The sequence below is a fragment of the Pleurodeles waltl genome, chromosome 11 (assembly GCF_031143425.1).
Source record: "Pleurodeles waltl isolate 20211129_DDA chromosome 11, aPleWal1.hap1.20221129, whole genome shotgun sequence".
Lineage (NCBI taxonomy): Eukaryota > Metazoa > Chordata > Amphibia > Caudata > Salamandridae > Pleurodeles > Pleurodeles waltl.
This window is the reverse complement of record NC_090450.1, coordinates 507489836-507514650: the sequence shown is the minus strand read 5'-3', so window position 1 is coordinate 507514650 and position 24815 is coordinate 507489836. Positions and strand designations below refer to the sequence as shown.

The 24815-nt window shown below is 47.0% G+C and overlaps 1 protein-coding gene across 4 annotated transcripts in view; it reads right to left on the bottom strand.

Moving 5' to 3' along the window:
- PARL (presenilin associated rhomboid like) overlaps window positions 1-24815 on the bottom strand; it is a 166469-nt gene that overhangs the window by 12013 nt on the left and 129641 nt on the right. For all 4 annotated transcript variants that reach the window (XM_069213898.1, XM_069213896.1, XM_069213897.1 and 1 more), the window contains one exon: window positions 21476-21573. In XM_069213898.1, the coding sequence (XP_069069999.1) occupies window positions 21476-21573 (98 nt within the window). The remainder of the gene's footprint in view (window positions 1-21475; window positions 21574-24815) is intronic.

Genomic DNA, 24815 nt, shown 5'->3' with positions numbered 1-24815 from the left:
CTCTGAATATGAGCCGGTAGTGGGTTCGGTTGCTGGTTGTTTTGGCACCGAAACTGTGTTTTTTTTTGTTTTCGGCTCCGAGGTGAATCTCTTCTTTTTCGGAGTCGAGCCTTCTCAGCGTCGATCATCCTCGGTGCCGATGTCTCTGCGTCGAGCAGCGTCGGCTCCGCTTTCTCGGCGTCGATCTTTTTCGGCAACACTTTCTCGGTCCCGAGAATGTTGCGTGCCTGTGTCTCGACCCGAGTCGGACGATCTGGGCACCAGTTCGGCCTTTTTCGGTGCCGATGGACGGTCACCTTTATGGGTTGAGCCATGGCCAGTTGGCAGTGGCGTCCCCTGGGCCTTGTCTGTTTTCTTGTGCTGTGTGCTTTTCGACGTCTTACTCACAGTTTCCTCGACGTCGAATTCATCCGAGTCCGATTCATGGATGGAGAAGGCTTCCTCCTCTTCTCCTTGTTCCTCGAACTCTCGGTGTTCTGTCGGCGTGGACGCCATCTGTAGTCTTCTGGCTCGACGGTCACGGAGCGTTTTTCGGGACCGGAACGCACGACAGGCCTCACAAGTTTCTTCTTTGTGCTCGGGTGACAGGCACAGGTTACAGACCAAATGTTGGTCGGTATATGGATATTTATTGTGGCATTTAGGACAGAATCGGAACGGGGTCCGTTCCATCGGTGTCGATGTTACACGCGGTCGGGCCGACCAGGCCCAGACGGGGGATCGAAATTACCCCGAAGGGCTACCGGAGCTCTTCACGATTCGGTGTCGATTCTAACTATCCCGATCCCGAGCGAAACAATACCGACGTAGTTTTTCGAAGTTTTGACTATCTTTCCGTCCCGAAACCCGGAGCGAAAAGGAACACGTCCGAACCCGAGGGCGGAAAAAAAACAATCTAAGATGGAGCCGACGCCCATGCGAAATGGAAGCAAAGAGGAGGAGTCCCTCGGTCTCGTGACTCGAAAGACTTCTTCGAAGAAAAACAACTTGTAACACTCCGACCCAACACCAGATGGCGGACTGTGCACAACATGTGTATCTGCAGCAACAGATGCCATCGAACCTATGGTTATCATGTAGTCCTCCTTTTGTTAGACTGTAATTACCACTTGTAGGTTTGTCATTTTCAAACGTCAATAAATTTGTTTATAAATCTGAGGTCCAGGATCGGCCTTAGTGTAAGGTCTTGCTTTGGTACCAGGAAGTAGGGTGAACAGTTTCCCTTCTTCAACGCCTTTGTTGGTACCCTTTCTATTGCGTTTTTTTGCAGGAGTTCTTTTACTTCTTTCCTTAGTTGTATCAGTTCTGTTTTCTGATATCTTTTCTTCCTTGGTGGGTTTGCGAGTTCTATGCAGTACCCGTGGCGTACCACGTGTAAAACCCAGCTGTCTGTGGTAATCTTTGCTCATTCTTATGGGTATTGTGCTATTCTGCCTCCCACAGGTGGTGTGTGTGGGCTTGGGGCTATTTCCGATCACTTGGAGATTCCTCCTCCTTTGGAGGATTGGCACCTAGCTCTCCCTCTACTACAAAAGGGCTGTTTTGTGTGATGTGCCATTGCTGGTACCCGGTTTGTTGGCCCACCTGTTGTGTACTACCCTGGGTCTGTTGTGGCTCGTGTTAAAAAGGGTCTCCTTCCTGTGCGTCTTCTGGGGGTATTTCCTCCCCTCCTGAAGATACCTCTTTATTGGAGATCATCCATCGCCTTTGCTGCCTCGTTGTCCTTCTTAATTTGTTTTAAGTCATCATCTGCCTCTTGATCAAACAAGGCAGCTGCAGTGAAGGGCTTGTTTATGATGGAGGCCTGGACTTCTGGCTTGAAGCTCTAGATTTTGAGCTCAGGGTTGTTCCCATACACAATTGTCTGCTCGCTGTGTTGGCGGCATCCAGCGGTGATTTTCGGCAGGTGCTGGGGATATTTTTCCTCTTCTGGGAGCCTTTTCATTAGCGCCTCAATCTCGTCCCACTGTTGGTGGCCATGTCTATTGAGGAAGGCGTTGGTGTATGCTATACACCATTGTGTTGCCGCGTCTCTCTCCACCTTCCTTCCTGCCATGTCCAGCCTCTTGCTTTCCCTTTCAGGAGGAGGGCCTGTGGAGGTGTGTGCACTGTAGTAGTGATGATGATAGAGTCTTACACTGGGTTCCCCTGGAAATATTTGGGGTCCTTTGAAAAAAGTTTATTTTTTCTTTTCCACCCTTGGTGCCATGCCCTTTGCTTGCAGCAGGTTCCTTGAAGGCCTCCTTGTCCTGGTCTAGTATGCTGGGTAGATTCCCCTTGCTTGTCATCAAAAGGGTTTCTAGGAGGAAGCATAAGTCCAGTTTCTCGTCCTCTAGAGGCACACCATATGTTTCAGCTGCCCTCTTAATCAGGCTGTTGTAGTCTGTAGTGTCGTTGGGGTGGAGGCCTTGAGGGATAGCTGTCGACCTCTTCTTCTGGGCTCTCCGTGTCGAGGTCATGAAATTTGTCTTCAAACCTCCCTGTTACCTCTTCCTCTTCGGGGTCGTAGAAATCCTCCTCTGCCTTCTTTTTGTGGGGTGTCAGGAGGTGCTGGTCCCTCTAGAGCAGCATCCTTCTCTTCGACATCTGTGCTCATCGAAGGCTTAGCTGGGATCATGAATTGTTTCAGCATGTTGTTGAACTCCTTCTTGCGTTGAAGGAGCGCCGCCATTTCTGCCTCTAGTCGACACATCTTCTTCTACACTTCTAAGGCCTTTTCAATGTCCTCCGTCATTGATGGTCTCTTTATCGGTGTCGGCAGTTCTTCCTCCAATGGTTTTTGTGTTTCTCTCCCCCTGGAGGTTTTTGTCTCTTTCAGCACTGTGCCTTCCCCGGTATCACTGGTCTGTGATTCATGGGCCTCCTTTGGGACCCTCAATCATCGTTTTCTTGGACATCAGGCTGCCTTGTGCAACTTTTTCCTCTGGGATCTTGTCCTCCAAGGTTTTCAGCAGTCTTTTTACCTCCTCGAGTCTCTTTTCGAGGTCCTTCATTGCTTTCTTCGGTGCACGTTTTTTCTCTGAGTCCGCCTCGGGAATTTCTATGTCAGACCCTGTGGGTGGGTTGATTCTGCACCCTGATCTGCTCTTCATTGCTGGATAGACCTAGGTCCTTCGGGGGTGCTTGAGGTTTCTGGCTGTGCATTGCTGCGTGGTGTTCCTCTCTCTGCTTTCGGCACACCAGAGTGTTTTCGGTGCGAATGCAGCACATGCCTCATCCCTGTGGTCTTTTGGCAGGCAGAGGTTGCAGACTTTGTGCAGGTCGCGCAGGGCAAATTTTATTGCGGTAGTTCAGGCAGAATTTGAAGAGGGTATTTTCCGTGCCACATGTGAAATCCGTCAGCGTGTCCAGCCAAGGAATGTGACCAGCGGTTCCCTTCTGCCACTCTTCCCTTCTTTCATTTGACGATTTTCCCTAAAAACCTTGATTTTGCTGGAATCTTCGACGTGGTCCCAAAAAACCTTTGGAGCTCCTCCTCTTTCTTCCAGACTCAACAGCAGAAAAAAAAAATCTGAAGATGGCTACCACACACAGGAACTTCTGGGGCGCCATCTGACATCACATAGGGGACAGACCAATCACCAAAAGGTGGTCGACGATGCCCGGGGGGGAGAAAAAAAAACTAAACTGAAAAACAGACAATGCCAGATCCAACCACTAGCTGGTGGAATCACGCATAGCATATGAATCCAGAAAAGGATTCACGCTGTAAAACCCACGGTTCTGATTGTCACTCAGATGTTATGCATTTTCCTTTAAGAACATGGTGTCTGTACTTTAATATTGTTAAATTGGGATAGTTTCAAACTCAGAATGAAGGCAAAGAAGTAAGAATGGGAGATCTGCTAAGACCAATACAGGAGATTGACCCATGCTGTCACTTCATCTCATGAACATCAACTAAGGAACTAAGTTGATCAAGGTTATCGCTATGATTCATCCTGAGTTCCCAAGAGGCTGAACAAAATCTACATATGCAGAACATACTACATTTTTAGTGGTACTGCTGAAGACAGGTTTGCTCAAACCCAGTAGAAAACAGAGGACCACTTAAGAAATGTTGCAGAGCAGATAGGTACTAGGTGAATGGTTAAGGCACTGTTGACCTCTACAGTGAAGATGCAACCAATAATCTCTAGGTTTTAATTAGGTTTATTCACTGGACTGGCTACAGACTTATACAACCACAAATACAGTATGTATTATTATTCCTACAGCCCTGGCCAATTAAAGCTACCATGTAGAAAACCTAAAGGGTGGACAATACATCAGCTAACAAATGGTGATGCACAGAATCATCATGCCCTATGCGGATCAAAGGGACCTTTTATGAAACATACTTTTTTTTTTAAATATCTTTCCCTGATATTGAACATGAATGAAGTAAACAAAAGGTATTCCATTACTGTGATTTCTACTGTATCAATATCATTAGTGTCATTAATGCTTTCGCTGAAGCTTAGAGAAAACTCAGCTTTTTTTCCTCAGTTTGAGTGGGTACTCTTTCCACCTCATTTCCCACATCCTTTATCTTTTTTTAGATCATGATCTCAGTCGGTCTTAACTCTTCATTTCTGGTTAATAAGTGGTTTACACTGCTCAGAACAACAGACGAAGTACTCGCATGACATTTGAAGTCAACTCAATCACACCTCGTTATGTAATTAATGTACTTATCAAAAATAAAATTCCTCTCTAAGTAACGCCATATTGGAGACAGTAGCTTACTTTTACCAGTAGAAGAAAATGTATATAGATTTCAACCTTCCGAATCCATCTGTGGGCAGACCTGGACCATGCAAATCCTGTAATTACTTCTACTAACAGCTATGTTTTCCTTATTCTTTCTTTCTGTACCATAAGAAGTAGTTACTCATCTATGGTAGCAATATTATTAGATGCTGTATCTAACTGTATATTCCTGATCTTTAGAAAACTCCCAGACACCATGCTGGAACCAGAGACGTTTTCCAGCAATGCTCCCTTGTGCGAGTAGGTGGCGCTGCGTGGCTCCTCAAAGACTCTGTACTCCCCTGTAAGTGATACTGCGGAGCCATATAGCAGAGCTTGTAAAATTTTTTTCCCTCTGCGCCCTCAAATACAGAACATGTGGACAAACTGTGGATGACAGTTTGCTAATCTTTAACTTGGGGCCTTTTAAGTAGCTAAAGAGGCCACTCAACAGAACGGGTGGAAAGAGCACAGTGAGAAATCTGCTATTAGACAGTGTCCAGCAGACACAGCAATACCAAAAGTAAGTGCCTTGTTTTTCTGATTGATACTTCTAACTATGGAATCGTCATCTTCAAAATAGGTATCAGAGCAGTACCTCCCAAAAACCTGGAGGGTCTGACGAGTGGCCTAACAGGACAAACAGGGAAAAGTGAACTTCCTGCTCGAACTGACATCCAAGTCAGTAATACTTTGTGAGCGCTTTCACACACTCCTATTTAGCAGCCTGGCAGGTGTCTAAAACCAACACCCCTCAGGTCAAATCCGTAGAAGTGGCCCTAGATCTGGTGGAATGAGGGTGCAGGCCTCCAGGGGGGTGTTTCTTGGCCAGTGCACAACATATTTTGATGCATGGGACTATTCACCTTGAAATTGACCTCTTGTACCTTGCCTTTAATTTCTTCATTGCACAAAACCTCACAAAGAGCTGGTGGTCTGCACAATGGTACCTTAAGCAGTAAATATAGAATGTCTGCACCATTTTAGGGTCGAGCTCTTTCAAGGGGTGAAGTGGAGCTAAACATTTTGGCAAAGTAATCGATTGACCAACGTGAAAAGGAGTCAAATCCTTTGGTAAGAAGACCTCCTCAGGCCATTTTGTCTGGGAAAATGGTCACCTAGGGTGTTTACACAGAATGCATCTGAGTTTCACTCAAGTGGCCTGCAGATATGAGAGAAATGAGGACAACAACTTCAAGCATCTATAGTAACAATGGGCAGTTGCTCATTGGCTTAAATGACTTGCACATGAGAAATGCTACGTCAATTCAAATCCCACTGTGGCATAACAAATGGCTTTGGTGAAAACATGCGAGTCAAATCTTTTATAAGATATATTCCAACCGTCAGGCAAACACAATAAGGCCAAAACGCTGACTTATAACCATTTACTGTGCCCACCTAAAAGCCTAGCTGGGCTAGTAAAATAATAAAACATCTGAAAGTTTGGCTTGCAGAGGGTTGGTGAGTCAAACACCTCACCAAACACATTTATCTCAGTGTTGATGGATTTTGAGGAAAGCTGTCTGGTTGTGGGTATGACATCAACCAACTTGGTCGGTATGTCACGAACATTTGATAAACAATCAATCAATCAATCACAGACATTTGTAGAGCGCGCTACTCACCCGTTAGGGTTCCAAGGCGCTTAGGGAGGGGGGGACTACTACTGCTCGAAGAGCCAGGTCTTGAGGAGTCTTCTGAAGGCGAGTAGGTCTTGGGTCTGTCGGAGGTAGGTAGGGAGCGTGTTCCAGGTCTTCGTGGCGAGGTAGGTGAAGGATCTGCCGCAGGAGGAGGCTCATTGGATGCGGGGGACGGTGGCGAGGGCGAGGCTTGCGGATCTCAGTTGGCGGGTCGGAGTGTAGAAGTTGAGTCTGTCGTTGAGGTAGGAGGGGCTGGCGTTGTGGAGTGCTTTGTGTGCGTGGGTGAGGAGCTTGAAGGTGACCCTTTTGTTGACGGGGAGCCAGTGGAGTCCTTTGAGGTGAGGGGTGATGTGGCAGTGGCGGGGTGCGTTGGTGATGAGTCGGGCTGAGGTGTTTTGGATGCGTTGGAGTCGCTGTAGGTGTTTTACTGGGATTCCTGCATAGAGTGCGTTGCCGTAGTCCAGTCTGCTGCTGACGAGGGCGTGGGTCACTGTCTTCCTGGTGTCGGTCGGGATCCACTTGTAGATCCTGCGGAGGGTGCAGAGGGTGTTGTAGCAGGAGGAGGTGACGGCGCTGACTTGTCTGTCCATGGAGAGTGCGGAGTAGAGGATGAGTCCCAAGTTGCGGGCGTGGTCGGTGGGCGTCGGGGCAGTTCCGAGGGAGGTGGGCCACCACTAGTCGTCCCAGGCGGAGGGAGATGTCCCAAGGATGAGGATTTCTGTCTTGTCGGTGTTGAGTTTCAGGCGGCTATTACTCATCCAGTCGGCGACTGCTTTCATTTCTTCGTGGATGTTGGCTTTGGCAGGGTCGTTGGTGAGGGTGAGGATGAGCTGGGTGTCGTCGGCGTAGGTGATGATGTTGAGGACGAACCGGCGGGCCACTTGTGCGAGGGGGGCCATGTAAATGTTGAACAGCGTTGGTCTCAGGGAGGAGCACTGGGGGACGCCGCAGATGATGATGTTGGCTTCTGAGCGGAAGGGTGGGAGGCGGACGGTCTGTGTTCTGCCGGAGAGGCAGGATGAGGTCCAGGCTAGGGCTTTTTCCTGGATGCCAGCTTCTTGGAGGCGTGACAGTAGGGTGCGGTGGCAGACTGTCGAAGGCCGCGGAGAGGTCTAGGAGAATGAGGGCGGAGGTCTCGCCGCGGTCGAGTTGGCGTCTGATGTCATCTGTTGCGGCGATGAGGGCGGTATCGGTGCTGTGGTTGCGTCTAAATCCGGTTTGTGAGGGGTCGAGGACGCTGTTGTCTTCGATGTGGCGTGTCAGTTGAAGGTTGACAATCTTTTCTGCGACTTTAGCTGGGTAGGGGAGGAGGGAGATTGGGCGGAAGTTCTTGAGGTCCTTGGGGTCGGCTTTTGGTTTCTTGAGGAGGGCGTTGATGTCTGCGTGCTTCCAGCTTTCTGGAAAGGTGCCTGTTTCGAAGGAGGCGTTGATGATCTTTTCAGAGTTGGGGCGCGATGATGGAGTCGGCTTGTTGAAGATGTGGTGGGGGCAGGGGTCAGTCGGTGATCCGGAGTGGATGGAGTTCATGATTTTGCGTGTTGCATCGTCGTCGACGTTGGACCAGGCGGTGATGGGGTTGGTGATGCTAGGGTACGAGGTGGTGACGGAGGTCGGTGCGGTCGGGGTGTTGAAGCTGCTGTGGATGTCGGCGATCTTGTTGTGGAAAAAGGCGGCGAGGGAGTCGCAAAGTTCCTGAGAGGGCGGGATGTCGTTGACGTTGGTGCTGGGGGTGAATAGTTCCTTCACGATGCGGAAGAGCTCTTTGCTGTCATGTGCGTTGTTGTCTAGGCAGTCTTTGAAGGACGACCTCTTGGTGGTCCTGATGAGGTGGTGGTGTCGGCAGGTTGCGTCTTTGAGGACTGCGTGATTGTCCGGTGTGCGTTCTTGGAGCCATTTCTTTTCCAGTTTCCTGCAGGCGCGTTTGGAGGCCAGGAGTTCGTCGGTGAACCAGGAGGCTTTCTTGCTGGCGGGGTTGCTGGGGGGTTTCTTCAGTGGTGCGAGGATGTTGGCGCAGTTGTTGATCCATTGTCTGAAGTTACAGGCTGCGGTGTCTGGGTCGGTGGGCTCGTTTGGTGGGTTCTGGGAGAGGGTGCTGAGAAGTTGTTCTTTGGTGACTTTGCCCCAGTTGCGGCGGGGGAGTTGGTGGCCGTGGTGGTGTGCGGTGTTTTTGTTGTAGGTGAAGTGGACGCAGTGGTGGTCGGTCCAGTAGGGTTCGGTGGTGATGAGGCCGAGGTTCGTGAGGTAGCTGATCAGTGTGGTGGAGTTGTGGTCGTTGTTGTTCTCGAGGTGAAAATTGAGGTCCCCGAGGAGGATTTAGTCCGTGGAGGCGAGTGCGTGGGTGCTTGCGAGGTCAGCGATGGCGTCGCAGAACTGGGCCCGTGGTCCGGGGGGTCTGTAGACGAGTGTTCCTCTGAGGGTGGTGTTGGGGTCGGTGTTGATCCGGAAGTGTAGAAAGCTCTGCGGTGTTGAAGTGGTCGTCGGTGTGGGTGGTGATCTTGAGGGAGGATTTGTGGACGATGGCGAGTCCTCCTCCGTGGCCGTTGATGCGGTCCCTGCGGGAGATCTTATATCCGTCTGGGATGGCGATGGCGATGGCGATGTCTGGCGTGGATGAGTCGTTCCACCATGTCTCGGTCAGGAAGGCTACGTCCGGGGCAGTGCTGTCGAGCAGGTCCCAGAGTTCTACGGCGTGTTTGCGTGCGGAGCGGGTGTTGAGGAGTATGCAGCGGAGGTGGTTCGGACTGGTGGTCGTTGGCTTGGAGGTTCAGTCGCATGAGAAGTGGCAGGTGCAGCAGGCGAAAGGTCCGTGGGTGTGCTTCGGGCGGCTTGGTAGCAGCATTGGTTTCGGTCTTGGTCGTAGTTGAGTGCGTGGAGGCAGGCGGCGTCGTACCGGAGCCTGGGCGGTGCGAGATCCAAGGGTCCTGGCGCTGGGCGCAGGCCAGGCGCGGACGGGTGCAGACGGGCTTGCCTCTGGCGCGCCGGCTGCGCAGTCGCGCAGCGACCTGCATTAAGAGGGGGTGGAGGGAGGGAGGAGGAGCTGGGGGCGGGCCGAAGCGGCGGCAAACGGGCGAGGGAGCGGCGAGTAGGGATGAAAAAAATAACGCTAGGTAGCTAGAGGGGCGGGGGAGGTGGGAGGGCAGGGGGTGTAGGCTGGGAGAAAAGAGTCAGGGAAGCGGGCGGATGGCGCTGGATTGAGGGTGGGGGGGGCAGAGGAGGAGGGAGACGCGCAAGGGGAGAGAGCAAGAAGCGGCACAATACACAGGACAACGAGACCACTAGGCAACAGGTACAGACACTAGGACACAGGGCACAGATGGAACAACAGTGAACAACAGTGACAACGTGACCACAACACAATACAACACAGAGAATACACAACAGGGAGAGACGGCGAGGAAACAGAGACAGAAACAGACACGACAGAGCAAACCTTACTGCCCACCACTGGGCCACCAGGGATGAGGCGCAGGCGGGGGCCTGCGGGTGGAGGAGGGCCTCGAACTCAGGCAGCAGCGGCAGTCAGGGACAGGGCACCTGCAGGGTGCGCTGTGCGGCGGGGGGAGCGTCCTGTCCTGACAACACAACATTATCACTGCACATGAAGGTGTAGTTTGTAGAAATTTGGGTGCAGGACCCTTTCCGTTTTTCCTAGACAGGAGGTTGTCACAAAGTGGTAGCCAGATTGGAGGGCAAATGCTCAGAAGTTCTGGCAGAAAAATTCACCTGGCCCAGTTGGGGTTCATTAAGAGGACCACGGCCATGTCCGATCTGATTTTCCTCGAACCTCAAGGCCAGATAGGTAGCAGTGGAAGCGCACACTGGGGCCCTTTGTCCCATCTTAACTAGACTGAGGGCCTCATTATGATCCTGGCGGGCGGCGGAGGCCGCCCGCCAGGATGCCGCCGTCCAAAATACCGCGCCGCGGTCAAAAGACCGCAGCGGGTATTACAAGTTTTCCCCTGGGCTGGCGGGCGGTTGCTGAAAAACCGCCCGCCAGCCCAGGGGAAAACGACCTTCCCACGAGGATGCCGGCTCGTAATCGAGCCGGCGGAGTGGGAAGGTGAGACGGGTGCATTGGCACCCGTCGCGTATTTCAGTGTCTGCAAGGCAGACACTGAAATACTTTGCGGGGCCCTCTTACGGGGGCCCCTGCCGTGCCCATGCCATTGGCATGGGCACGGCAGGGGCCCCCAGGACCCCCGCGACCCCCCCCTACCGCCATCCAGTTCATGGCGGGAACAGGATGGCGGTAGGGGGGGGTCAGAATCCTCATGGCTGCGGAGCGCGCTCCGCAGCCATGGAGGATTCAAACGAGCAGCGGAAAGTCAGCGGGAGACCGCGGACTTTCCGTTTCTGACCGCGGCTGAACCGCCGCGGTCAGAATGCTCGTTGGAGCACCGCCAGCCTGTTGGCGGTGCTCCCGTGGTCGGTGGCCCTGGCAGCCACCGGCCGCCAGGGTCAGAATGACCCTCTGAGTCTCCAAGCGATTGTCATTAAGAAATCTTAAAATTGCAAATCTTTTGACACTGCATGTTCTGGACAGTGCCAATCAGATCCAGTCAGGGCATACCCCATTGGTCGAAGACACCCGCAACACCTAGGCACGGAGATGCCACTCTTGGTTCTACAGGTGACATCTGCCACCTCATTTGCTCTGGTGTTCAAGGGCCTCCAGTAGGTGGTTTGTAACAAGAAAATGTTCTACTTATTCAGCCACCTCCCTAGAAGACTTTTGGACTGAGGACATTCTGCCACGAAGAATAGCTAGATGCCGTAGGAGGGACGGCAACTCTGTCTGTTGCTTTCCTGTGCTGGCCTACTGCTTCTGTCCTGGGAGGGAAGGGACTGGATTTTGTTTTCTACATCCAGCTTTCCAAGGTTTTCTAAGGGCTTGAACTGAGCTTGCATCCTGTTAGAAGTCTCACCGATATCAAAGACTTCATCTGCCAGACACTGGGCTTCCTTGTTGAGTCTTGACGTACTATGTCATGCCAAATCCAGTTCCTTGGCCTTGGAAGTGAGTTCTGGTGAAATCAAGTAGAAACCAAGTGCATCGACTCCAGAGTGACTTCGGAACTGGTGCTGCTGTCCGACGTTTTGCCGCTGCCTGCACCAGGAGCGGTGGTCCCCACTGCATGCAACGACCGTGACTGACACCACAGGCGTGACGCCACTGCAGCGCCTCCAAAGTCCTGCCACAGTGTGAGTCCCGAGTGCTTAGTCCCTGAAGTCCGGGACACCCGACTCCGCGACAGCATCTATGGCCCGTGGTGTGATCACGCCACGACGAAGTGGATGCTGCATATCAACCCCACTGGATCGTAAGGAACCAATGCCTCTACACCGACACCACATCACCCCCCCTGCAACCATAAGGAACCTACGCCTCACCTCGCCTTTCTCGCAGTAAGGAACCGACACCTCACCTCCCTGGTAGCAGTAAAGAACCAACGCCACACCGGTGACAGTGACGCCTCACCTCCCCAACCCGTGCAAGGTCTTTGTTTCCTTGTCATTTTCCAAGGTACTGTACCTGGGGTTCTGTGTGACTCTGTGACCGGCTCTCACTCACTTGAGTGCCACTGGACTGTTGGGAACAACCCCATCAACGACGGTCTAATGGCCCAAGCTGGAGCTATTGTGTTTATAAGCCCTATACTGAAGTTTAATCTTTGGAAATTCGTATTTTTGCTTGAGTATGTTTGTTTTTTGTTGTTTTGGTCTTGCTGCATTCAGATAAACATTGGCTGTTTTTCTAAACTGGTGTAGAGCACTTTTGTGGTGTTTTCACTGTGTATATATTTACAAATACCTTACACATTGCTTCTGAGATAAGCCTGACTGCTCGTGTCAAGCTACTAAGGGGGTGAGCAGAGATTATCTTAGCTGTGTGGCTCCCTTACTCTGACTAGAGTGAAGGTCCCTAGTTGGACAGGGTTCAAACCACTGCCAACTAGAGGCCCCATTTCTAACACTGCATCAAAATTACAAAGTCATCCTAGGGAAAGTTGCTCTGGTGTCAAGGTCGGAGTGGAAGCAAAAGGCAGAGCGCAGCTCTTTTACTCTGCTACACAGGTTGGGAGGGCTGGCATGCACAGTAAAGAAGCCCACTGAATAGCCCCTAAAGTTTCTGTAATGTTTGTGCAACTGCTTGACTGGCCCCAAGGATTGTGCTGTGGCGCACCTGTATTTTGTTTTCAACATTTCTTTATTGAGCATTTTGCATATTACAATGCACAATCAACACCAAATGCCAATCAGAAGCAGAATCATACTTAAGAAAGTGGGTAAACTAGGTAAGGAATGATAACCAAGTAGTCCAGCAAAGGTCCATATTTAAACCGCCAATACTGTACTGCCCACCATTTATACAAAGAAAGTAATTAATAATAAACTGTAACAAGGTAAATACCATCATCCGATTCAGTATTGTTTTAGGAAGAGAAAATCCTTGATATACATGTGAAACTCATGTAATTGGGCTACGTAGTTCCCTCTGTTAAGCTCACTGGAGGAGTTAACAATGAATAAACAATGAACCATATCAAGATGGGCGTAAGGGTAAAGGAGACCGAATGCTTTTAAACGTGTCTGATTGATCCAGGAGACAACAGGTGATCGGTTAATGGTGTTGTGAATCCTAGTTTGTTTTTAATGGGATAACAGGAGTTAGCTTAGCCTCTGGCTTGCAGACTCGTGCCCCCGTCACCTAGTGACTTTTAACCTACTTAGCTTGCTCCGTCTTAGCCCATTTAATTATTTAATTCTTAGAAGATGGCTGCCTTGTTTATAGTTAGGCCACTTGTTATGAGTTACATTATCAGTGTCACCATGCTAAGGCGTCAGGATCAAGCAACAAAGACAAACAAACAGTAGGTGTTCACACTTAGGGATTTTCCCTCTCTATACTTTCGAGGCATTGTTTATATTGATTGCTGTCCCAAGCAAGTCTGTTATCTATTGTTTGGGAACACACCTACGTCAGGGGTCCTTGTAGATCTGTATAAATACATTGCACTTTAGACAGATAATCAGAGGGATTCCGACCGGAGGGCCTCGCCACCATCGCTGATATCGATGCTGCAGTCGTCTTGACGCTGACCCAGTCTCCGTTTCCCTGCGGAGTCTGCAATAGGTAACGAGGGTTGGGGGCTCCTCTCATGGACATGGCATTGGCAGATTAGGTTTAGCAAACCCAGCTCTCCTTTAGGTAGGAGGTTAGGCCTCTCACATTAAGGTATCAGGGCATATTAAATCTCGTATGTCTTTCCTATGCATTGCAAGATGGTGGGGGTCTTTGTAATAATTACTCTCGTCTTCACAATTCTGTTTCCTGCATTATTCATTATCCTAATCATTGCAGCCCATGCAACTTATCGTAAATTGCAGTTATGTTAAATAAAAACTATTGAAACTTTACTGCATTTTGTCATTGCCTGTGTCTGTATGAGACATGATATATCTGTGAGAAAGAGGTAATCTCCGTTTAACTATGACACTCCTTGAGATATCTTATTCTCGAGTCCATGCGTAAAGGCTGCCACAAATCACCTTTTACTATTGTGTTTCTGGTGAGGTGCTGCTAGTGAGCCGGTAAGGTTGGGACAACAGTTGTGACTTGTTGTAGGAAAGGCGTAGTTGCCTACAAGCAAAAGTACTGTCATCCTTTAACCAGCAGTCTTGCCCAGAAAAAGGGTCCAAACTACGACAATGGGACACCAGAACAGACTTGTCAAGCATGCAGTCAGCATGCGTCGGGGAGGTTTTTGCTTCCAGCTTTGTAGGACTGTCACCCTGGCCACCTCCAGGGCATTCTATATCCAGTGATCGATACGATTGATAATGTCTGGGACGGAGGTGTCCTGGAGAAATCACAGTTCTATTGTTGGTTGTAAGTTCATGGCCATGGCGTCGTTCATACGAGAAAGTCTCAGTGACTGTATCTCCAAGGCACACTGCAATGATGGATTTAAGGGCTAGCTGAGGAGAACATCTATTCGAAAGTATCAGTTCAGTTTGACTCTCTATCCAGAGGACTAGTCTGGTTTGCCTTACTTATTGATGCCTGGACTACCAGGCTTTCTGGTACTGAATGTTAGGTCAGGAAATCTGGATCACCAGCAGTAGGTCTAGGTCGCCTAGACGCAGGCCAGTGCTAGAAAAAAAGCCCATGCTGCCATAAGAGTGTCATTAAAGGCATCACTGAATGGCAACAGTGACAGATGAAGCTGTCTCTGGCTGAAGAATTTCAGTTAATAAATTTGACTGCTTTAGTCATGGACAACTAGAAGCCTAGGGCCCAGCCGCCCTTCATACCACCACTGCATAGAAGGCGCATTCTTCCATTGGTGGTGCAGATAGCAAGTCTACTTCAGTTTCTGTGAATGTATATAGCCCACTGGCATTTTGTAAGTCTCACCATAAGTCATCATCAGTATAAGGAAGAGGAAGTAAAGACACCTCTACATCATCATCATTAGTGTCATGAGGGACATTAAAATTAGGTATATCCTAAAATGCATCAAAATCAGGTCTGACGAAAGAGTCTAGTCTTTGATAGTAATCGGGTCGCGGCTGAGCATAGGACTGAGTGGCTGTGCCTCTGTTATCTCATAGTGTGACATAATCCTGGAATGGGCTGACATTGGTTCAAGGTAGGAGAAGAGCATTGGAAATGGATCTTGAATGGTGGAGTTGGTATCTGCAGTGCCATGGAAGGGACCAACGTGGTCCTCAGTGTCAGTGTGGAAGAACCGGCATCGAGATGTGAACAGTACTGGGTACCAAGAGGGCACATGGACGCAGGGTAGGCCTCACCAATGGGAGCACAACTGGGGAACCTGCATTTCTATGGAACCTGAAGATGTGTCGGAGTGAGCCAGAAGCGCATTGAAAACATGCAGCAATCGCTCTTTGAAAGAAGCTACCTTTCAGATTGACAACAGCCTAAGGAATTCAGAGGGTCTAGGGACCAATTGGGGTGCATATTGGATAAGGATTACACCAGGGATGCTTGACTGCTGGAGGTGGGTCTGGGCAGGATTACATGTTGCTGAGGGGGAGGAGTCCTGCTGGAGGTAGGCTTGTGCACTTATAACATGTCTCATTTCCCAGCAGAATGCACCTGCGCTAGAGCAGGCCTATTTGCACCCAGCAGAGCCTGAAGGAGGCTGGGTCAGGCCCTGCCTCTGTTTTGCTACGAGACTCGCAGCAGAGATTTGTGTCTATACTTTGCAAGATGGTGAAGAGAAAATCTGCAACCATCGCCAGTGAAGAGCGAAATTTAACTATCTCTATTGCTAGCTTCTTAAGTACTTCAATGGGAGCCATTAACCAAGAGATTGATTCTGTGGAAGAAAGACTGGGTATCACCAAAATAGAAGCGTATGATGCTTCTGGTAACAATGACAATCTCGACCCTTCTTCCATTTCCACTTTGCTGCCAATTTCTGGCTGTCCCTCATTTAGTGGGAGAAGGGCTAATCCATACGATTTAGGTATGCCACTGATCCACCTGAAGAAACAGAGACAAAATTAGGTTCTGGCACCCCGTTCGCCACCAACCACTAAAAAGAAAAAGGACTGTGTGCACTATACGGGGGTAGGGGAAACCTGCATCTAAACTTACAACAAATGCAACTGCAGTACTTGCTAACAAGGAAGGCATGGTAAATGCGGACAACCTACTTTAGCTTCTACCCATGAGAAATACCATAGCTTGGAGGGATTGATAACAAAGTGCATGGACCTGTTGTTGCTCGCCTGAGCGCTATTGAGGAATGCATTCTAAATTCTAATGCAAGTGTACACCCTAGCAAGGGGGCTCTGCTTTGTATTCAAAATGACTGTTTAAGTTCTACCCCATCCACTACATCTGTAACTATACTAAAAAAAAAATGCTACGCTTAGCAACACGTCTTCTGAGAACCCCAGTATTGCTCCACCTGCCCGGGCAGGTCCTGAGTGATAAACATTCTATACAAACAACTGGGAAGTCTTTTTCACTCCCTCCTCCATCTGAAGCCATCCCATGTGTTGTAATTCTTAAATGTGCCCCATCGCTGAGGCTTCCAAAATGGTAGAGTCAAGAGCAACTAGTGAATAAAGTAGTTCATTGCTGAAGGGGTGAGATGGTTTTGGTGATTCTATTATATAGACAGATTAATATGGTTCAACGGAGAAAAGGATTGGGAACAGTTTGAAATCGGACTGTAAAGACTGTGCTGAAATTAACTTTAGGAATCCTAATGATGTACACCATATTTTCAATAAGATCTTTTTAGTTTTGCTAGGTCCCAATAGGGTTGTGGCGGTGCCCCTGGGATCTTTGTATAGACCCGAACCTGTTCCATTATTTCTTACGCCACTAATTGTGGTTTCTCTAGCCAGGGGCCCCCCTCATTCACCCATTCAGTCCCAGTAACTAACAGATGTGCAGTATGCAATATTGCCATTGACTGACTTACAGGGCACATATCGCATAGCCTGCCTCTTCATCCAATTACAAGTGCTCTACTTGCCCAGGTACTAATCGTTTGGCAACCCCTATAGACTCTCTGAATTGTTATGAGTGTGACAGCGTGGCCCACTGTTCACTACCATCATTAAATTCTATATTTTCCTTGCAAACCCGACCCTCTGTTGCATATAAATTTGCTTCATGGAGCGTGGCAAGCTTGGGGACCAAGTGTAAGAACCCAGAATGGCAGGGCTTTGTGGGCAATTTTGATGTAAATTGCTGGGCTACTGTCCCATTACACTTGGATGGATTTACTTCTTATTTCACTCCTGCAATTCCCTCCAACGAGGGTAGAGCCACTGGGAGATGCTTACCCTCTTTTCACTTAATTTTCCGGGGAGAATTGTGTGGTAGAATTCAATCGCACCTCATTTTTAAACGCTTACACTTGATTGTAGAGCTAGGGAATTTTTATTAATTAATTTTTATAACAATAATTTTGATCCCAGCAATATTGGTATTATTAATTCATTGGGGGGTGAGCTGGACAAGGTTCCTAATTTTTTAACCGGCTCGCCCTTCAGTATTCTGGAAGGGAAATAGTAATATTCGACACTGTAATTTTTCAAACTGTAACACATGGTGTTGTTATCAGTGAGTCTGTTAATCATTTCCAGCACACTCCTTATGGTAAAGCCCTAAGGTTGTTATTGACCACTTACTTACTGTTTGCAGTTTGCTACATTTGTTACTTTCTGGACCGCACCTTTGCTTTGAGGTATGCTTTTCTTCATTTCTCAGCTATGATACACTATCATCATTTCAAGGTACCTCCCTGATGTTGGTGATGGGGTTTTATTAGAATTTTCTATTTGTAACACTTTTCCTATGCCATCGCTACTATTTTATGTCACTCAGGGTATGCGGACACTGGGTTCTTTGACTTTCTTACTTATATAATAGGCGTGTTTTTACGATCATCTCTCTCACTACTTCCCTTTCTTATTGGCATAGGGCAACTTACCACCTTTTATCTTCAGTTGACGCATGATTCACCATTTGTACTCTCACACTCCATTTTAACATGCTATCATCCTCAAACATTCTTTGATAGGGTATTTATTACAATAAATGTTTGTATATATCTTGCAGCCTTGAAAAAGTCACTTGTTTTGACAAAACACGTGTTGGCTTGCTTATGCAAAGATGTTCATCCAACTGAGTACGATGGCTGTGGTTAAGGAACGTTGATCACTCGATGGACCTATGCTGATGCCTTCTGATGAACTATCAATTCACAACTGTTTTCAACTGAAAGACTGATTTATATGTGGACTTTCTGAGTGCAGCAGGGTCGGTTATTAACTTTGTTGAAGTGTTTGTTCTGAACACCAAACTACTACTCTCTGATAAGCCTGAACTGCTCACCCACATTACCACAAAGAGACCATTTGGGATTACTAATTTAAGCCCTGTAAACCAATAAGAGTCGTCTGGACTTTCTACATAGTGTACTTCTTTTTGGTACACTACATAAAAAGCCAGCTTCCTACACCCTGGTGGTAAGGTAACAGGCCAAGATGGGGTGCCTGTGGATCTATTTAAGGGTGACATTGATCTCTGGGCCCCTTTGCTGGCCAATGTATTAAAGACAATTTCAAAGCAAGCACTCAACTATCTTGGTCCAATGCTACAATTGTACCGATTTTCAAGAAGTGGGATAAATTGGACCATAAATGTTGTTACCACCCATATATTTGATTGACAGTACAGCCAAAATTATGGCCAGGATTGTCTTAGATCACCTTGAAACATGGGCCCAGGATAATCACATTCTTCTAGACCTGCAATATGTTTTTTGTTCAGGCGTCAGTACTATTTAACAAAGCGTTAACCTGTACTTACTGATAAGCAAGTATACCAAATCCAAGCTGGGCAATTTGAAATTTGCGTGTTTGGATTTGAGCTCTGCAACGGACTACATAAATAGATCAAAGTTGTGACAAATTATGCTTGGTATGGGTTGGAAAACACAGTTTGCTTCCTGAAGTAACTGCATACTTATGTTACTGCTACCGAACAGTGAAATGACTGAGGCAAAAAAAGGTTAGTTTTTTTTCGTTTTTTGGGGGGGGGGGGGGGGGGGGGGGGTTGGGTGGACTCTTCGTCATACCTCTGTACTTGCCCCTTTTTTTCTCTCATTATAATAACAGCCTTGGGAAAATGTTGGTTAGTCTGGATGTAGACTCAAGTAGGATCCCGCCTTGTCCTGGTGTTACTCTATGCCAACGATGCGGTGCTCATTGTTAGAATCCTAGTAGGTCTTCAAAGGCTACTTGATCATTTTTCTAGGTTTATGTCAGGTCTAGCTCTCTCCATTAATCATAACAACACTCCAATTATGACCTGTGGCTATGACTAGGTCAAAAAACAAGGGTTACCATTTGAACAAATTTAAGATTGAATCAGTATCTAATTTTTCTAAACTGGAAAGCATAGGAGCGGATCAGAATCTGAGTTTCCAAGGAGCATTGAGGAGCTTTTTGGTTTTGCCACCAAGTTTGGGGGTCAAACCACTATAGAATTTGATGGCAGTAAATAAAGCTAAAAGTGTTCCCACTTCAAATTATGGATTTGAAGATATTGGAAAATGGATTGTTGAGGAGGTTACTGGATATACCTAATAGAAGTTCAACTTATGTTTGCCATGCCAAAATGCAGTTTGGTTATATTACGTATATATTAAATTGCACCCATTTCTTCTGTGATACTGAACTAAGTATGAAACTGGTCTTAACAGACCGGTTATGCAGGACTGCCCTAAACTAGACAAAGCCCTTAAAATCCCTTGGTTAGAATACATAAAGAACGTATGACGCAGTTTGGACATGCCCGAGTTGTACAGTAAGCCACACACTTGCAAGGGCAGTGTTAAGGCCCATTTTTACAATAATGCCAGAGCCAGCTGTGAACTTCAGCAGCAAACTGTTAAAAATTACTTATTAACTGAACCTTCATTTGGAGTAGCATCATACTTCACCTCGGTCACAAACCTACAGCACGGATATCTTTTGATACACTTCAGGCTTCTGACTGTATACCTCATTGTTCAGTTTCCAATACCAGTTCAATAGTTTGATAAGCTCATACTATGCCCATGTGATGATTATTCACCACAGAGCACAATTCATTTCATGCCATTTTCTAAAGTTCTAAGAAAGCAGTTGATGTTTCCCATTTTGAAGCATGCTGGACTTAGGCAGACTGTGGACAAATATATTCAATTTTCAATTAAGCTGAGATTATTAATGACTAGATATGTAGGATTATGTTATGTACCCTTGGTCACTGCACTGCCCTTGTCGAAATATTATTGAACCTTATACTTCTATTGTTTATAAATATTCTTAAGCTGAATTTTTTAGTATGTTGAGCAATTGATTTGCAGGGTAGCATTAGGTATTGTAATGTTTTCAGTGTAAATATCTTTCAATTACACTGTTTTTAAACATTTTTAATGATAAAAGTTACCCTTTATGCTAAAACATTTTATCTATATAGAATGTTTTTACTACGTAAAATATTATAAATTGATACTTTTTATAATAACATATCTTTTTACTGGGACCTTATGAAATGTGCAGCATTAGGTTTAATTATCCTGTTCCTTAGGGTATATATTTAAACAAATAAAGATGTTGGTTGACTGACTAACACCAGAAGACTGAGATCTATAGCTTGACATCCAAGGAGTCTTCTCACTGTCTTTAAGTGGCAGGATGGTTTTGAGTCCCGCTTGGCTTTTTGCCACTTATGGGGCATTTTTCATTTGAATTCATGTAAGGCTTGCACTTTGAGCTAGGCTTTTTCACAGGAATAATGTTGTGACAGAGGCAGGAATCAACTCTGTGCCTTGGGGTAGTATTTGTGCATCAACTACTACCTCTTCTTATGTCTAGAGATGTAGAGCTTTGCCTCCAGTTCCTGGATCACTTTCAAGTGCATCAGTGCACTTTCAAGTGTGTAAGTGCACACTTGTGACAGGACCCCAAGTATCACAAAAAAATACTGTGCTGGTCTGCACCCGACATTTGCTTCCTGCAGTCTCGGCCCGGTTTAAATCCTGCATGTTTGGATAGGACATTTTCCTTGCACACTGTCTGACTGAGTCGTCGGAAGACTGTCAAGTTGTGAACGAAGCTCTAAATATGTGCCAAGAAACAAACTGACATCACTTTGCAGGGCTGGCAGTTATACGCAGCTCTGCTCAGTCACTTGCAAGGTATTACAATGTCACCCTGGAGCCTCAAGGCGCCACATATTGGCATGGCTAGAAAACATCTCTAGGTCCAGTCTGGCTCCTTAAAGTATTCTAAAGGTGATGAGTCTGCGGCTAGAACTATTCATCAGAAATTGGTGGTGTTAGTATGTTGCATTCTTAGAATCATTGTGACAAAGGACCAGTACATTTGATGAGCAACTTGCAGGTCATTAAGATTGTGGATTATTGCTACTAGTGTTTAAATTCCTGATTTCCAAGCAAGTAAAAAGATACAGAAAATACTAATGCTTATCTTATAAAAACATATGTATGGAATAATGCTTATTTACTATATTTCTAACAAAATAAAATAGCCCTTACATTCCAAACAAAGCTCCACCAAGATGGGCTGCATGGTCAAATAGCCTCCAACCAAGAATTAAACCTGCGGTATCCAGTGCCAAGATAGCCTTCAAAGCCTGAAATAAAACAGAATACGAGAATCAGCCCAAACACACTAAGGTTTTCATAAGATATTCTACAATATTTTACATTTCTTTTCGGACACAGCTTGAAACAAAAAGGTTACTATTCTAAATTGTATTTGACCGATACAGTCTATTGTGACACCTGCAATACGAACTCTAATGAGCACACAATAATAACTCAGTTAATGATACAAGTGCTGTCTCAGAATTGTAATTTGAGTTACAAAACTGTTTGTAAATGTTCAGCAACTTGATTTTGATTTGAATCAGAAACTATACACTTAATGTAAGAATTTACAATTCAATCCCAGTCAGTTTGGTGCAACATCGGTCGAGGTAGATTTGTTTTAGAGTCAGAAGGACAAATGGTTCTTCCTAAGGGTCTGTGGCCTCAGCACTGGCGTGGACACCTGGGGAACCAGCAAAGATCTCAGCCCTGGGTGAGAAGTCGGGACATGCATTGGTCCTGGAGTGAAGGCGGACCCTGCAGTGGGGTTAAGAGGCACAGACGGCATGGGATGATCTTCTGGTGGTAGTATGACTGGAGGCCTCCTCTGTCCCATGGGGCCAAAGGCATGCCAGACAATGCGAAAGGGTGGCGAATATATGCAACATAGCCTTTCTGAAGTCTTCGACCTGTTGCGGCATTGTCAATGGCCTGGGAAATTCAAGCAGAGTTGCGATCAGCTGAGGAATCTGCTTTGCAGTTGGCGACCAGGACCAAGATTGAGGGGTATTCGGACATCCTTGCAACTTCTTCTGACAAGAGTGGTGGGAAGAAGGCAAGAACTTGAATGTGTCCTCGAACAAGACTGACCCTTAAGCATCTTCTGGCAGTGTTCTGCTACATACAGCTTGTCCTTGCAGTCCCGGATGACCTTTAGGTTCATCCTGGCACAGTTGTCGCATCACTTTGAGTTGTGTGAAGAACCCAGACACCAGAGACAAACTCGGTAAAGGTCTGTGAAGGAAGCTGGCTCTTCATGTGTATGTCAATATCTAGATATATTGTGGAAAGAGTCCAGTGGTTCCCCAAGGAGTGGACAGGGGCTTGCTATACAAAAAACTAAAATCTCAAAAAGCTCTATTTGGAGGTTGTGTGGTCGAGCAGCTTTAGGCTTAATACACACAACAGTCAATAAATGAAATGCACGACTCAAGGAGATCCACACCAATTTATAAAAATAACAAGTATTTTTATATATGATTAGACATGTGAGAAGAATTGTTCACGTAGTATGAAAAACAATTTCTGCAAACAGGTAGAGTACAGCGACTTACAAAACTAATTTCCAGGAGTTAAGGTGAGTGGTGGGCAAGGTCCAAGGCAGCACCAGCAGTACACCACCAGCAGCAAGGGGGCAGCCGGGTGCAGGGTGCCAAACGAACGAGTTACTTACCTTCGGTAACGACTTTTCTGGTGGATACATTAGCTACCTGTGGATTCCTCACCTCATGAATACTCCCATGGCGCCAGCATTCTACGGAAATCTTCTTACTAGTCTCTGCACGTCGACGAGGACGTCACTGTCTCGCACGCGACGCCGTCTGACGTCATACAGGCAATAAGAGGTCCTCGACGACGTGCGGACGTCAGTACCAATCATTTTTTACGTGCATGAGAACAACCAGGCAATGCAATGAAAGAACAAAGCAACATCCATTATAATGTAAAAATACACCACATTGTATGAATAACTGTAAATCTTTTTATGTACATATATATATATATATATATATATAAAACTCTCTCTTTTAAAATATATACACACACCAAGTATATACATAAAGATATATAGACATATACCTACATATATATAAATATATTATATATATACATCTATTGCACCCTCAAAGACCAAGAGGAGCACACTCAAGGATTACTTGGCAAGACCATAAAGGCAACGGGGAGGCGGGTGGGACCGTGAGGAATCCACAGGTAGCTAATGTATCCACCAGAAAAGTCGTTACCGAAGGTAAGTAACTCGTTCTTCTGATGGATACAACTACCTGTGGATTCCTCACCTCATGAATAGAGTCCCAAAGCAGTACCACGCCCGGCGGTGGGTGCCTAAATGGTCAAACCAAGAAATCCTGCAGCACTGACCGTGCAAAATGGCCGTCCCTTCTAACCTCAGAATCTAAACAGTAATGTTTTGCAAAAGTGTGAAGGGACGACCAAGTTGCGGCCTTGCAGATGTCGACCACAGGAACACCTCTGGCTAAGGCCGAAGTGGCCGACTTAGCTCTGGTGGAATGAGCTCTAATGCCCTCAGGAGGATCCTTCTTTGCCAAAGAGTAACATATTTTAATGCAAAGAACAACCCACCTGGATAGTGTTCTCTTGTGGACTGCCTTTCCTCTCCTCTTGCCCACGTATCCAATAAACAGCTGATCCTCCAGCCTGAAATCCTTTGTTCTATCGATAAAGAAGCTCAACGCTCTCTTTGGGTCCAGACGGTGCAGTCTTTCTTCCTCTTTGGAAGGATGAGGCGGAGGATAGAACGTGGACAAAGTAATTGCCTGAGCCAAATGGAAGGGTGAAACAACCTTCGGGAGGAAAGCAGCCTTGGTCCTCAACACCACCTTATCCCCATAAAAAGTTGTATAAGGGGGTTTTACTGATAAGGCCTGCAACTCACTCACTCTCCTTGCTGATGTTATAGCTATCAGGAAGACTGTTTTTAAAACCAAATACCTCAAGGGGCAAGAATGCATAGGTTCAAAAGGGGACCCCATAAGGAAAGTCAGGACTAAGGACAAATCCCATTGCGGCATAACGAATGGCTTTGGAGGATATTGATTTAGAAGACCTTTCAAGAATCTGATAACAATAGGGGATTTAAATAAAGATGGTTGGTCTGGAAGACATATGAAGGCTGACAAGGCCGATAAATAACCTTTAATGGTAGCCACTGCACAGCCTTTCTGCGCCAGAGATAGAGCAAAAGACAAAACGTCCGATAGATGAGCATGTAAAGGATCAATCTGCCTCTCTCCACACCACGCAACAAATTTAGACCACCTATTAGCGTAGATAGATTTAGTGGAGTGTCGCCTGGCCGCTAATATAACATCCACTACCTCAGGCGGGAGAGAGAAGGAACTCAGGTTGCCCCGTTCAATCTCCAGGCATGTAGGTGCAGACTCTGGAGGTTGGGGTGTAGAACCTGCCCCTGCGACTGTGAGAGGAGGTCTGCCCTGAAAGGGAGACGGAGCGGCGGGCACGTTGA